Source organism: Anolis carolinensis, chromosome 2, assembly GCF_035594765.1.
Source record: "Anolis carolinensis isolate JA03-04 chromosome 2, rAnoCar3.1.pri, whole genome shotgun sequence".
Classification (NCBI taxonomy): Eukaryota; Metazoa; Chordata; class Lepidosauria; order Squamata; family Dactyloidae; genus Anolis; species Anolis carolinensis.
The window spans coordinates 181,174,856-181,190,921 of record NC_085842.1 but is presented as its reverse complement, the minus strand read 5'-3'; the positions used below and the strand labels follow the sequence as shown (position 1 = coordinate 181,190,921).

The window sequence follows — 16,066 nt, the reverse complement described above, 5'->3', positions numbered from 1 at the left end:
AAGCCTCAAGGAATGGTTTTGCTGAATCTGGATGAATTCACATCACTACCATCTTCTGCCTCTTTCTCCAAATTTGCATATACTACCCCATAAAGGTAAAGGTTTCCCCTGTCATTAAGTCTAGTCATGTTTGACTCTGGGGGTTGGTGCTCATCTCCCTTTCTAAGCTGAAGAGCCGATGTTGTCCAAAGACACCTCCAAGGTCATGACTGCATGGAACGCTGCTACCTTCCTGCCGGAGCAGTACCTATTGATCATATTAGAATGGTTTCAAACCGCTATGTTGGCGGAAGCTAGGGCTAACAGCAGGAGCTCACCCTGCTCCCTGGATTCAAACCACCAATTTTTCGGTCAGCAAGTTCAGCAGCTCAGTTTAATCTGCTGCGCCACCGGGGCTCCTATGGTACAATAACAAGTACTATATGCAGACATATATGCAGATATTATGGAACTAATACTCATACTGCCCCATAAACTAACACAAAACCTTGAAATTTTGCTACTGGAGAATTCCCTATTGATTCACATTTGTTCCTGTTGCAAAGCAACAGTTGTAGCTGCGAAGGAGGATTTGCAATCCTTACGACCTGAAGAGCTGGTTGACTGGACAGATACAGCAATACATCAATGGCTTAATAAGACCAATTCAGTTTTGCTGCCTGAAACCAAAGAGTTTCACCTGGTGAATTGTCTTTAGAGGATTTGTTTTAGAAAGCCATTGAACATAAAGTGAGAGTTGGACAAAAGAAACAGTTTATTTCTTTGGGAACTGCTATGAATTTTCTCATATTCAGGGGGACTTTTTGTCTGCATCTGCCAGGACTCCATTTTTAGGTCTGTAGGCCTTTATCACTGCACAGTGAATAGCACTATAATGTGCCTGTGTCCTAAATGGATCCTGGGATTGGTAATTCAATCAAAGACATTTGAAGCATGCGCTGGCTGAAGATTCTAAACTGCACTCCATAGGGTATTGCCATGAGAATGAAATCATTTTGATTAAGCTGTCTAAAAAGAAGTCCTGATCCGTGCCTGACATTTCTGGTTACAGGCATTACATTGTTAAGATCTCCACCATCAGATTATTAAGGCGAGTATAAAATTGCTGGCACAGAAAAAGCCACTCAGGTCAATATTTAGCAAATGCTAGATCTGTGTTTGACTTACAAATAAGTCAGTTCAATTTGTTGTTGAAGGCTTTCATGGCCGGGATCACAGGGTTGTATGTATTCCGGGCTGTGTGGCCATATTCCAGAAGTATTCTCTCCTGACGTTTCACCCACATCTATGGCAGGCATCCTCAGAGGTTGTGAGGCATGGATAAACTAGGCAAGGAAAGGAAAGCAACACTGAGGACAGAGGAGCCCCAAGGACGGCTAATGACTGAACAAAGGATGCCCATAGAATCATAGAATAGTAGAGTTGGAAGAGACCTCATGGGCCATCCAGTCCAACCCCCTGCCAAGAAGCAGGAAATCGCATTCAAAGCACCCCCGACAGATGGCCATCCAGCCTCTGTTTAAAAGCTTCCAAAGAAGGAGCCTCCACCACAGTCTGGGGGAGAGAGCTCCTCCTCCCTCAGGCAAGAGACAAACCTTTCCAATGCTAATTAGGGTGATTAACTGAAACATTAATGCTAGCTTCCAACTGACAAAAGACTCTTGTCACACCCTGGACTCTCCACAGATATATATATTTTTCTTTCCTTGCCTAGTTTATCCATGCCTCACAACCTCTGAGGATGCCTGCCATAGATGTGGGCGAAACGTCAGGAGAGAATACTTCTGGAACATGGCCACACAGCCCGAAAGACATACAACAACCCTCAATTCAATTTGTTTCTTACTTATGGTTACCCGAAAGTGCCCCTATTGAGGGGGAGGGGAGTTGTTCTGGGATTGAGAGAGTGGGACTCACTCAATGTCCTCCAGTGAGTTTCCATGGCTTAGCGGAGAATCAAAGCCTGGTCTTCAGAGATGTTTACCAACATTCAAACCATTATGCTACGTGGAGTTCCTAATTCCCTGCCAAGTGCTTTTTCCCACCAAGAATAACCAAGGATAACCAAGAAGGAATGGACTTTGGAGTGAAAAGACTATCTTCCAAGTCTAGATCCTGGAAGAGATCAAAATAAACTCAGAGGCACCTTGTTCCTTTTTATTAAGTGTGTGCCTGTTTTTACACCTAGCTTTAGTGGATGTATCCTTGGGAGTGTGTGGATCTAACAAGCCTAAAACTAGTCCCCTGACCCCAACACCTTAAGATCTAAACTGCATTACAGAGCGATGGATTGCCCCCTCCTCAGGAGTCTTGGCTTTGTTTCTACTAGTTAGTCTCAGGCAGGATCCAGTTTCCCTCTTGCTATCTTCACGCTCTCCCTGGTGCCTGCTGGGGTGTGTGTGTGTGTGTGTGGTGGACTGACAGACCGAAGAGAAGCAGCCCTGGAGACAATTGGCTGCTTGTAATTGCTTATTTCTGGTTGGGATGACAGCTCCTGGGCCACACGATCTCTTCGTGGGGGAGATGATGGGAGCCCAGGAGCCCTCAAGACTCCATTTGCCTGGATCCCGTTTGGGACGGAGAGGCGGCGTGACATGGCAGCAAGACACCGCGGGGAACTGGATACGGAGACTTGAAGCGGCAGGTGAGGTTGCCTTGGCTGGCCGGTTCATGCTGGTGTGAAGGCGATGGCAAGGCATGGAAGAGGCAAACTGTTCAAGGCAGGTAGAGATCGGATGTGAAAGCTACACACAAATATGCGTAGTGATAAATTAACTTACAGCTGGAGTCACTCTCTGACCACTGGAAATCTTAGTTAGTTTAAGAAAGTACTTCATTTTCTTTAGTACAGTGTTCATATATTCCTCTACTCTGGCACTGCTAGCTGAGCAGAATTTTTTTTGTAAATATTTTAAACAAAAACCTGTTTAGCAGAAGTGAAAGTGTGTCGGTGTACACATTCAGTTTAAAACCACCTTCTTCAATTCTTCTGGGGATTGAGGGGGAAGGAAGCCTGTATTGTTTCTTTCTGGCCAGTTTTGGTTGATGGTTATAAAGGTACTCCCCTCTCAAATTGCTTTGTTTCTCATTCACTGCTTGGGAAATCCAAACTAACCTATTCAATAAGGCCTTCCTTTCTAATAACGGTTCTGTTCATTCGTAAGTTATGTCAGAACAACATTCCTAGATACTGTTTTAACACCAGTAATTCAAGGTAGTATATTGACTTATATTCAACTGCTGCTGCTCAGTCGCTTAGTCGTCTCCGACTCTTTGTGACCGCATGGATCAGTCCACGCCAGAGCTCCCTGTCGGCCGTCACCGCCCCCAGTTCCTTCAAGGTCAAGCCAGTTACTTCAAGGATACCATCCATCCATCTTGCACTTGGTCGGCCTCTCTTCCTTTTTCCTTCCATTTTCCCAGCATCGTGATCTTTTCCAAGCTTTCCTGTCTCCTCATGATGTGGCCAAAATACTTCAGCTTTGCCTCTAATATCCTTCCCTCCAGTGAGCAGCCGGGCATTATTTCCTGGAGGATGGACTGGTTGGATCGTCTTGCGGTCCAAGGCACTCTCAGGATTTTCCTCCAGCACCAGAGTTCAAAAGCGTCTACCTTCCTTCGCTCAGCCTTCCTTATGGTCCAGCTCTCGCATCCATAGGTCATTATGGGGAATACCATTGCTTTGACTCTGCGGACCTTCGTTGCCAGTGTGATGTCTCTGCTCTTCACTATTTTGTCAAGGTTGGCCATTGCTCTCCTCCCAAGAAGTAAACGTCTTCTGATTTCCTGGCTGCAGTCTGCATCTGCAGTGATCTTCGCGCCTAGAAATATAAAGTCTGTCACTGCCTCCACGTTTTCTCCCTCTATTTGCCAGTTATCAATATGTGTAGTTGCCATAATCTTGGTTTTCTTGACGTTTAACTGCAACCCAGCTTTTGCACTTTCTTCTTTCACCTTGGTGATAAGGCTCCTCAGCTCCTCCTCCCTTTCGGCCATCAGAGTGGTATCATCTGCATACCTAAGGTTGTTAATGTTTCTTCCAGCAATTTTAACTCCGGCCTTGGATTCCTCAAGCCCCGCATGTCGCATGATGTGTTCTGCGTACAAGTTGAATAGGGAGGGTGAAAGTATGCAGCCCTGCCGCACTCCTTTCCCAATCTTGAACCAGTCTGTGTTCCGTGGTCTGTTCTTACTGTGGCTACTTGGTCTTTATACAGATTTCTCAGGAGACAGACAAGGTGACTTGGTATCCCCATACCACCAAGAATATGCCATAGTTTATTATGATCCACACAGTCGAAGGCTTTAGAATAGTCAATAAAGCAGAAGTAGATGTTTTTCTGAAACTCCCTGGCTTCCTCCATTATCCAGCGGATATTGGCAATTTGGTCTCTCGTTTCTCTGCCTTTTCTGAACCCAGCTTGGACATCTGGCAACTCTTGCTCCATGTATTGCTGCAGTCTTCCTTGCAGGATCTTGAGCATTATCTTACTGGCATGGGAAATAAGTGCCACTGCACGGAAGTTTGAACATTCTTTAGCATTTCCCTTTTTTGGTATAGGGATATAAATTGATTTTTTCCAATCTGATGGCCAATCTTGTGTTCTCCATATTTGCTGGCATATGGCATGCATCACCTTGACAGCATCACCTTCCAAGATTTTAAACCGCTCAGCTGAGATCCCGTCGTCTCTTGCTGCCTTATATTCAACTAGGTTTTATTATAATATGAAGATTTTACTCTTCATATTATGAATATAGACACCACATTTAATTGATTGATAGTTTTCATTCCAAAACCAACATGGGTGGAGACAAGAGTAATTTCTGAACACAGAGCAGTGCTAGGGCCCCTTAGAGGTTACTCTAATAACATCCAAACACATGAGCTCAGACTTTGGGCCAAGGCTTAGATGTTGGCTTTGCACCCCCACCCCAAGGTGTGGGATCCAACACCTATGGTGAGTGTCTACTGAGGTGTATTTGTTGGTGTCGCTTTGTAAAAAAGAACTAGAACTAGGCTCCCATTGCCATAACAATTATTCTGAATTGATCTGTCCCCCCCTCCCTCCCTTCCTACAGCTGCACGTTCAGAAGCCTTATCCAGAGGCTCTGAAGGACGGTCTACCATTTCTTTGAGGACCACCAACCCCAGTAAAAGCTTCTGGAACCAGCAACAGCTTCACCGGGAATTGCTCTTCACGCATCGCAAGTACGGCACAGAACTATTATCTCCTATTGCTATTTTAAAAGGTCCTTGTGTAGGTTGGCAGTGGATGCCAAAGGAACCATGTGAAATGTGATGTTTGTGTTGCAGCTCCCAGTATAGCCATTAACCATGCTGAGTGGATGATTCTAGGAGTTGTAGTCCAGAGAAGGAGCCTTCTGCTGCTGATCTGCTTCAAGGTTTTCAGGGATTTATTGATACTGCCCTTTCTGGGTCATTTGGTTTCCTTTTGTCCTACAATAAAATGAGAGGTTTCCAGATAGCCTTATCGAAGGAAATCCATTTTTCAATTCTCAAAATTCAAATTTTTAGTGTGGCCAGAGCAATGTTAGTTGGAACATGGAAGGTAAACAGCTCATACTCACTGGATGCAACAAACATAAATCATATTCACCGTTGTGGGAGTCACAGTGCAATGATATTTGGAGGGTCGGGTAGTACCTGAATGGGAGACCACCAAGGAATATTAGGTGCTGGAGGATATATTTCAAAGAAAGGAACTGCTTTTCCCTGGTTTGTATCATCCTTTTGCAGCTGGTACAGGAAACTGTGACCCCTTTCACATTGAACTGGATTATATGGTAGTGTGGACTCAGATAGGGTAAAGGTAAAAATTTCCCCTGACGTTAAGTCTAGTCATGTCCAACTTTGGAGGTTGATGCTCATCTCCATTTCTAAGCTGAAGAGCCGGTGTTGTCTGTAGACATCTCAAGGTCATGTGGCCGGCATGACTGCATGGAGCGCCATTAACTTCCTCGCGGAGCGGTGCCTATTGATCTACTCACATTTGCATGTTTTTGAACTGCTAGGTTGGCAGAAGCTGGGGCTAACTGCAGGCACTTACCTCGCTCCCCGTATTCGAACCGCCAATGTTTCGTCAGCAAGTTCAGCAGCTCAGTGGTTTAATCCACTGCACCACTAGGGGCCCCCGATAACCCAGTTCAAAGATGATATTGTGGATTATCTGCCTTGATATTCTGGGTTATATGGCTGTGTGGGAGGGCCCTGTGTTACAGTACCGAGCACAATGTATTGGTAGCATTGAGAACACAACTCCCTCCTCCACCTGTATCATTTTACTATGTCTTTTTCTGCTGTTAAATAGATGTGTGCCTACTTATGAGCATGCACACTTATCTTCCTTTCTGCAAGCTGAGCTACATTTTACTGAACAGCCACACAGAAACGGTCTTAGCATACCTACAGTGAATTCTTAATAAGGAAAAGGTTCTGTGGACAAATATTCAGACACCTCAAGGTCCTTTTCGCAATGCGCCATTATAAAGCTACCTCGTATGATTCCGTATAAGCTGTCCTGATTTCATCCTATGGAATTCCGGGATTTGCAGTTTAAAAAGGAGGCTTTAGGACAGGGGTCCTCAAACTTTGGATCATGGTCCCTTAGACTATTGGGGAGCAGACTATAGTTTGAAAAAAGCATTAACAAATTTTTATGCATGTTGCACATATCTTATTGGTAGTGCAAAAAAAGAGGAAAGAAAGAAAATGAAAGAACAATACAATAATGAAAATGAAGAATAGTTTTAACCAACATAAACTTAACCAGTATTTCAATGGGAAATGTGGGCCTGCTTTTGGTCAATAAGATAGTCAGGTTAATTAGGATTGTTGTGGTGTCGTTGTATGTCTTTCGGGCTGTGTGGCCATGTTCCAGAAGTATTCTCTCCTGACGTTTCGCCCACATCTATGGCAGGCATCCTCAGAAGTTGTGAGGTATGGAATGATTGTTGTTGTTGTATGCCTTCAAGTTGTTTCAGACTTAGGGCTACCCTAAGTCTCAAGTGTATGGCACGGGCCGAGTAAAGGACCTTGGAGGGTCACATTTGGCTCGTGGGCCTTAGTTTGGGGACCCCTGTATGAATATTCACCCCTCCCCTTTTGAACAAGACTTCAGTGAATGCACTTTCCCGCCTCAGTAATGGAAAGAATACAGCAAATACTTGGGTTCATAGCTCAAGGAGAGAAATCCACGCCGAATTTGGTACATTCATTCATTCGCAACTGGTCAGATTATTGTATTATGTTATTCAAAGGCCAATGGAACTCCTCTAAAATTAATCAAAAGCCATGGAACCTACTGGGTGACCTAAGCAAGTCATATTCTCTCAACCTCAGAGAAAGGCAATAGCAAACCTCTTCTGAATAAATTTTGCCATGTAATGGAAGGGGGGAAAATTACACCAGATGTGCTGGACATTGTCACTATCATGACTATAATCCTGCAGTATGTAATTCCCCTTTAAAGGTCCTCTTGGGTTATGCAAAATAAAAGGTTCTGCTCACACTTCTGCTGCTGTTATTCTACCGTGCAGCTTTAGGAGGGGAAAAAAAACAAAACAAAACAATTCCATCTATAACAGTGGTTCTCAACCTGTAGTCCCCAGATGTTTTTGGCTTTCAACTCCCAGAAATCCTAACAGCTTGTAAACTGGCTGGCATTTTTGGGAGCTGTAGGCCAAAAACATCTGGGGACACCAAGTTGAGAACCACTGTTCTAGAAAAACAGTTGAATGGAATGTGGGTTAGACTTGAAATGAACAACTGTTTGGTTCCAGAAGGCAATACATTACAATATTCTTTCAAATGGCGGGAAAAAAGGTCTAACATTGCAAAGCTATGTATTTATGTTCAGAAGTATGTCCCATTGGGTGCTGTGTATTTTTGGGCATATAGAGTTGTAGCCTCAGTAACCAAAGTTTTCATGATATTCGTAGAAAGAATCGGAGTTTTTGAAGCATCAGCCCTGGGGTGAAGGTGGCAGGGAATCCAGAAACAATCACGGCATTATTCTGTTGCAGTGAGAAAAACAATGGTTTTGTGGTGCCCAGATACCCTAAAGGCACCAGATCATACCTGACATTGACTGCTAAGCAGGGTCAGCCTTGGTTAGCACTTGGATGGGAGACTGCTAATGAATAGAGGTGCTGTGGGCTATATTTCAGAGGAAAGAACTGGTAAAATCACTTCTTAGCGTTTCTTGCTTAAGAAAACCTTAAGGAAATGTATAGAATTGCTTTAAGCCAACAGGCGACTTGAAGGCATGTACACACATGCTATTTTTTGCGCAACACTGTGCATGTTAAGAATAGTTTTCCTAGCTGCTCTCTCTCTCTCTCTCTCTCTCTCTCTCTCTCTCTCTCTCTCTCTCTCTCTCTCTCTCTCTATATATATATATATATATATATATATATATATATATATATAATCACCATTTTAATCTTTGCATTTGTTGTTTTTCTTTTGTAGTTCAAGGATTGGGGGAGAATTCAGCCGGGAAAGATGTCAGCAGGATTCTTGAAATATAAGTCAGTTACTGGACTGTATAAATAGTGTATGTACACATAATACGAGAGAAAAATGAGACAGGGTTGAGACCATGAAGCAGGAATGGCCAGGGAGCATTTATAACACAGCCCAATAAGAAACCTTTTTTCTTGATGTCTTGCCTTTCAGACCTGTTTCTGGGGTTATTCAGAAAACTGCATTTTATAGACTGCATCAGCTCTAGTTTCTTAAATATGGTAGTCAATGAACCTTTGATGGCATGAGGTACAATCACACTGCCACCACTACATATAAAGCAAGGCACATGGTACCTGGATGTACCATGGAATAAATGAAAGCAGGGTTTTCGATTACCCACTGATCAGACGACTTATACAGTAAAGTCTCACTTATCCAACACTCACTTATCCAACGTTCTGGATTATTCAACGCATTTTGTAGTCAATTTTTTCAATACATTGTGATATTTTGGTGCTAAATTCATAAATACAGTAATTACTACATAGCAATACTGCGTACTGAACTACTTTTTCTGTCAAATTTGTTGTATAACATGATGTTTTGGTGCTTAATTTGTAAAATCATAACCCAATTTGACGTTTAATAGGCTTTTCCTTAATCCCTCTTTATTATCCAACATATTCACTTATCCAACGTTCTGCCGGCCCGTTTATGTTGGCTAAGTGAGACTCTACTGTAAATGACCCTTATTTCATAGTATCAATGAATAAAATGGAATCATATGCCTGGTCTTCATTTTTTCTTGTTGTGAAAACCTTTATTGGCAACAAGAAGGCAGGCAGCTGCATGGTACATGTCTTTTCTAGAGGACATGCTTTTTCATTTCAGCAGGCCTGTAACATGATTGTTAAAATCCAAGAAAATATCCTGCTATTTGATGAGTGAGCAAAGAGTGCTATATAGAATATGCTCCGGAGCCTCCGATGGCCTAGGGCAGGGGTCCTCAAACTTTTAAAGCCGAGGGCCGGTCCACAATCCTTCAGACTATGGAGGGGCCGAATTATCATTTGGAAAAAAACCCGAATAAATTCCTATGCACACTGCACATGTCTTATTTGTAGTGCAAAACAACAACAACAATGAAAGAACAATACAATGTTTAAAAATGAAAACAATTGTAACCAACATAAACCTATCAGGATTTCAATGGGAAGTGTTGGCCTGCTTCTGGCCAATGAGATAGTCAAGTGAATTAGGATTGTTGTTGTTGTTGTGTGCCTTCAAGTCACACTTGGGCGAGCCTAAGTCTAAAATTATTTATTTATTCATTTACTACATTTATTTACTACATTTATATCTCGGCCTTCTCACCCCGAAGGGGCCTCAGAGCAGCTGTATGTACATACAATATATTATATTAGTAGCATAGCACAATATTAGCATTATATATTACTATATTGAACTATACCACTATACTGTAATATTATATGTAATATATATCATATAATTAATATTATTATATGGTATTATTAATATTATATTGTATAACATTATAATATTTTATCAATATTATATGTATATATAATATATTATATTATTTAAAATGATATAAAAATATATTATAAAACTGAGGGTGGGGGCCAGGTAAGTGACCTTGGAGGGCCGCATCCGGCCCCCGGGCCTTAGTTTGGGGACCCCTGGCCTAGGGGATAAAAGCCTCGTGACTTGAAGGTTGGGTTGTTGACCTGAAGGCTGCCAGGTTTGAATCCCACCCGGGGAGAGCGCAGATGAGCTCCCTCTGTCAGCTCCAGCTCCATGCGGGGACATGAGAGAAGCCTCCCACAAGGATGGTAAAACATCAAAACATCCGGGCGTCCCCTGGGCAACGTCCTTGCAGACGGCCAATTCTCTCACTCCAGAAGCAACTCCGATTGCTCCTGACACGAAAAAAAGCATATGCTCCGTATCTCGAAAACTAGTGCTGATAGGCGATCATTGGTGCTATTTTTGTAATCAGCAAGTCAAACATACCCAAAATAGGTCTAACATTTAAGGCACCAAAGTGTGTGTTGGCCAGAGTAAAACATGAATATGCGTTTTTGTATGAATGTGCACCAATAACTACCTATGAGTGCCAGGATTTTTCACAACACGATGTGGTCCTCATACACTGCCCACGTCACTCCCTCAATGAATTTATAGGGGAAAGACATAGCATAGTTTTCTCAGCTCCACCTACCTCACTTGGCTGAAGGTTTTGAATGATTCTGCTGCTCAGGAATCTCTCCGTAACTTGATTCACATCCCGGGCTGGTTGGGTGTCGACTTTCTTCCCTCCGTTGCCTGTCCCTCACCCCACCAGATGGAGCAGAGACAGTTTTCCAGAGATCTCAGTCTCCAGCTTCTTTCTTGGGGCCAAGTAAGACTGGATTGGAAGGCACATAACAACTAGATCGGACATTTTTGCACTTCTTTTATTCACATCGGTGGCAAGAGCTGCTTTATATTCTTTATTCAAGGAGGACTATATGGAGAAGGTGGAAAAACCTAATATTTTCTCTTCCTTCTCCTTCATCTCTGCAGACTACCCCATTTGATGTAGTGTCCTTTTAAAACAACTCTGCTATGGACATGAGCCCAAAGTGGTGATATCCATTTAAATGTAACAAGCACTATGATACAGCATGTCTTTATTGTTTTAATATGATAATCAATTTAATTGTGTCACAACTGATAGTGGCTTTGGTTGCATGTTTTTTAAATCTTTTTTTTCCAGTGCTCCATGCAGTCATGCCGGCCACATGACCTAGGAGGTGTCTACGGACAACGCCGGCTATTCGGCTTAGAAAGGGAGATGAGCACCAACACCAATAGTTGGACACAACTAGACTTCATGTCAGGGGAAAACCTTTTGCTTTTTACCTATCACACTTTGAGCCCAGTCCTGGGAGAAGAATTAAAACAGAAATGAAATTAGAGAAATGACAACTTGCACTTCCACATCCTAGAATCGTAGAGTTGGAAGAGACCTCACGGGCCATGCAGTCCAACCCCCTACAAGAAGCAGGAAAATCTCATTCAAAGCACCCCCAACAGATGGCCATCCAGCCTCTGCTTAAAAGCCTCCAAAGAAGGAGCCTCCAACACAGTCCGGGGGAGAGAGTTCCACTGCTGAACAGCCCTCACAGTGAGGAAGTTCTTCCTGATGTTCAGGTGGAATCTCCTTTCCTGTAGTTTGAAACCATTGTTCTGTGTCCTAGTCTGCAGGGCAGCAGAAAACAAGCTTGCTCCCTCCTCCCTATGACTTCCCTTCACGTATTTGTGTATGGTTATCATGTCTCCTCTTAGCCTTCTCTTCTGCGGGCTAAACATACCCAGCTCTTTAAGCCGCTCCTCATAGGGTTTGTTCTCCAGACCTTTGATCATTTTAGTCGCCCTCCTTTGGACGCTTTCCAGCTTGTTCCTCATGGGTTCTTTTTTATAAACCTCTCTCGCTTCTTTGGATATGTCAAAGGGCCAGAAACCTTTTTCCTGGACACATTAGTATTCCATTTGGAGAGAATATTTTGTGTAAATACAGCCAGCCCCTCAATTTCATTGGGGTTAGGTGCACAGGACAACCACAACATCAAAAACATGCTATTTTTTAACCTGAGAGAATACCTCTAGGGATTTCTAGGTCCTTCTATTAATGACTTTGCAATATTAACTTCTCTGCAATAATACTGTGAGGTACATGTAGATTAAGAATATTATATTACCATTAGCAACATTGAATTACATCCTCCCTCTTTGTAAGAATCAGGCATGTTCTGAACTTGTGCCTTTGCATCAGGAAAGGTGGCACAGGTGGTTGTTTGTCACAGCCATGAATATTTTTTTTTTCGTGTCAGGAGCAACCGGAGTTGCTTCTGGAGTGAGAGAATTGGCCGTCTGCAAGGACGTTGCCCAGGGGATGCCCGGATGTTTTGATGTTTTACCATCCTTGTGGGAGGCTTCTCTCATGTCCTCGCATGGAGCTGGAGCCGATAGAGAGAGCTCATCCGCGCTCTCCCCGGGTGGGATTTGAACCTAGCAGCTTTCAGGTCAGCAACCCAACCTTCAAGTCACTAGGCTTTTATCCCCTAGGCCATCGGAGGCTGCTATACAGCCATGATTAAGAACAGGGTAATGGGGCAGGGGCAAGTCTGCCATATTTCTTTTTTAACTCTCCCCTCTCAGAGGCCTCAGCCTTCGTTCCAAGCCAGAGTTGCTGCAGGTTTTAGAGCACCGAAACCGGCGTCGTGAAGGCACAGAAAGCAGCTTGGAACAATCGCCTCTGGAGCAGGAACTTCTGCGATGGCAGCAGAGAAGGGAACAGGTAAGCCATACCTCTTGTGATTAGAGCCAGCCCAAGATATTTTGCTGCCTGGGGCAAAGCATGTGATATCACATTATATCCTCCCATACATAGTGCCCAAAATTAACCAAGCTACTCTGATTTCTAAGGTACAAGCTGCAATAAGTGTGTCTTCTGACATTTTGCAATAAAAATAACGCAATAGCCAAGACCAACTAAGGAGCCCCGGTGGCAAAGTGCGTTAAAGCGCTGAGCTGCTGAACTTGCAGACTGAAAGGTCCCAGGTTCAAATCCCGGGAGCGGCGTGAGCGGCCGCTGTTAGCTCCAGCTCCTGCCAACCTAGCAGTTCGAAAACATGCTAATGTGAGTAGATCAATAGGTACCACTCCGGTGGGAAGGTAAGGGCGCTCCATGTAGTCATGCCGGCCACATGACTTTGGAGGTGTCTACGGACAACGGCGGCTCTTCGGCTTAGAAATGGAGATGAGCACCAACCTCCAGAGTCAGACATGACTGGACTTAACGTCAGGGGAAACCTTTACCTTTACCTTTTTAGCCAAGCACAACTTTTTGTATTTATGGGTTCAACATCCACAGACTGAAACATCCACAAGTTGAAAATATTTTTTGAAAATCCAAAAAGCACCAAACAACATGGGCTCTAAGATCTGCTGGGGAGGCCTTCCTCTCAATCCCAGCCAAGTGCAGTTGGTGGGGATGAGAGAGAGGGCTTTCTCGATGGAGGCCCCCAGGGTTTGGCACGCCCTCCCAAAGGAGATTAGATTAGCTCCCACCCTGGATTCCTTCCGGAAGAATCTGAAAACTTGGGTGTTCACAGGTGCCTTCTCATAACTGATAACTGTCCATGTGCTTTACCTAGGCCTTGGCCATTTCATGCACTTTATTACCTTTAGTCGTTCCCATCCCTAGTCACCAAAGAATATGCATCTTCAGATTTCCATTCCCCTTAAAATGGCCCATGGGCTATCGTGCTTGACTACGGATTGGGATTACCGTCTATGTTTTAAATTATATTAACTTTTGTAAGATGTGTTATTGTATCGTGATTTTGTTGTGTAACTGTTTTTATTGATGTAATACTGTTTGAGCTTGTCCCAGTGTAAGCCACCCCGAGTCCTTCGGGAGATGGAGCGGAGTATAAATAAAGTTTTATTATTATATATTATTATAGTAAAACAAGTAATGATAATAATAATAATAATAGTAATAATAATAATAATAAATTTATTCTTATATCCCGCCCCATCTCCCCGAGGGGACTCGGGGCGGCTCACAACAATAATAAAAACAGTGACAAATTACACATTGTAAAATCAAACATGAAAAGCAGTCATACAATCAATACATACATCACATGTTAAAAACAAGGAGATAAAACAGTTCTAGGCCGAAATAGAGGGCTTCTGTAGCTACGTGGCAGAAGTACTCGGCAAGGTATCAATAATCATGGCAGAACACTCTCTAATTAAATTAAATGGGCAGACAAATCAACCCCCAAAAATTAGTCGTCGAAGGCCCTCTGGAAAAGCCAGGTTTTAAGGCTTTTTCAAAAGGCAAGGAGGGTGGGGGCCTGTCTAATCTCCCTCGGGAGTGAGTTCCAGAGGCGGGGGGCCACAGCGGAGAAGGCCCTCTCTCTCGTCCCCACCAGCCGCAACTGCGAAGGTGGTGGGAGCGAGAGGAGGGCCTCCCCCGAAGAGCGAAGAGATCGTGCAGGTTCATAGGGGGAGATGCGGTCTCTAAGGTAGGTGGGTCCCAAACCGTTTAGGGCTTTGTAGGTGATAACCTGCACCTTGAATTGGGCCCGGAAAACAAACGGCAGCCAATGGAGCTCCTTAAACAGAGGCGTAGAACGCGCCCTGTAGTTTGCTCCTGTTAGAAGCCTGGCTGCCGAGCGCTGAACTAATTGCAATTTCCGGGCCGTCTTCAAAGGCAGCCCCACGTAGAGCGCATTGCAATAATCCAGTCTAGAGGTAACTAAGGCGTGAACCACCGTAGTCAGATCAGACTTCTCGAGGTATGGTCGCAGCTGGCGCACAGGTTTTAGTTGTGCAAAGGCCCTCCAGCTCCTGCCAACCTAGCAGTTCGAAAACATGCTAATGTGAGTAGATCAATAGGTACCACTCCGGTGGGAAGGTAAGGGCGCTCCATGTAGTCATGCCGGCCACATGACCTTGGAGGTGTCTACGGACAACGGCGGCTCTTCGGCTTAGAAATGGAGATGAGCACCAACCCCCAGAGTCAGACATGACTGGACTTAACATCAGGGGAAACCTTTACCTTTTATTTATTATAATCATTACTTGTTTACTATGGCATTGCCTATAATGAGATTTGTGCATTTTGGGATCCACAGGGGATCCTGGAAGCAAACCCCAGTATATACCGAGGACCCACTATAATTTCTTTCATGATACCCCAAATATTTTGTCCAAGATGGCCACTTTATTCTTTCTAATGCCAGTGCTGGCCCTGTCTATCACATGGCTGTTGATGTGAGCAAGAGTAGCACTTTATTGTATGTGGAATCTTCTAAAATGCCATAACTTTGTTTGTTTTGTGGGGTGTACTTTGTTTTTAGCATCATCAACAGGAAGCAACAGGTGATACAGTGCCGAACCAGCCAGAGTTCATCCGGGTCCGGGAAAACCTACGAAGGACACAATGCATGCAGGATCCCCCTCCCCAGCATGCAGCCTCTTCCTCAATATCCAATCCGTTCCTCCGGTCTCATCTCACCAGCAGAAAGCTGTTAAGGATCCTAACTTCACAATCCGATGGAGCCCTTGAGGATGAAACCCCAATGCTTCAGGGCTCCCCAGAAGCCTTTGCCCTGTCTCAGGATTCGCTTGCTGACACATGACCTTCTTTCCCATTCTCCTTTGACATGCATTCATGGTGTGTATCTCTAAACACAGGTACATTCTGATTCCCCATTGTTCCAGATCTAGGTAGAAAACCAGAATGGATCTTCAGTTTCCACTATCCTCCATTTGAACCCACTTGTTTGGACCAATCTGAAAAGAAACATGTAGGCATGGTGCAGATCCTATTTGGGTTCCATTTCTCTCCCTCACTAATAAAAATATCCCATACACAGCATCTTATTTTTTAAATTACGTCTCACAATGGTTTTTGCTGCTGGATTAATGGGAAAGACAGGACAATATGAAGAATGAAAAAGGAATGAGTGAGGCTGTGATGAAATGATGAAA

General features: G+C 43.8%; 1 protein-coding gene across 1 annotated transcript; it reads left to right on the top strand.

The window, feature by feature from the left end:
* The first annotated feature begins 116 nt into the window (after positions 1 to 116).
* On the top strand, positions 117 to 15,953 carry LOC100564967 (uncharacterized). The gene is made up of 4 exons (XM_003216877.4): positions 117 to 2,644; positions 5,083 to 5,212; positions 12,716 to 12,854; positions 15,433 to 15,953. The coding sequence occupies exons 1-4, from the start codon at positions 2,485 to 2,487 to the stop codon at positions 15,712 to 15,714; spliced, it is 711 nt and encodes a 236-aa protein (XP_003216925.3). The 5' UTR covers positions 117 to 2,484; the 3' UTR covers positions 15,715 to 15,953.
* The last annotated feature ends 113 nt before the right edge of the window (positions 15,954 to 16,066 follow it).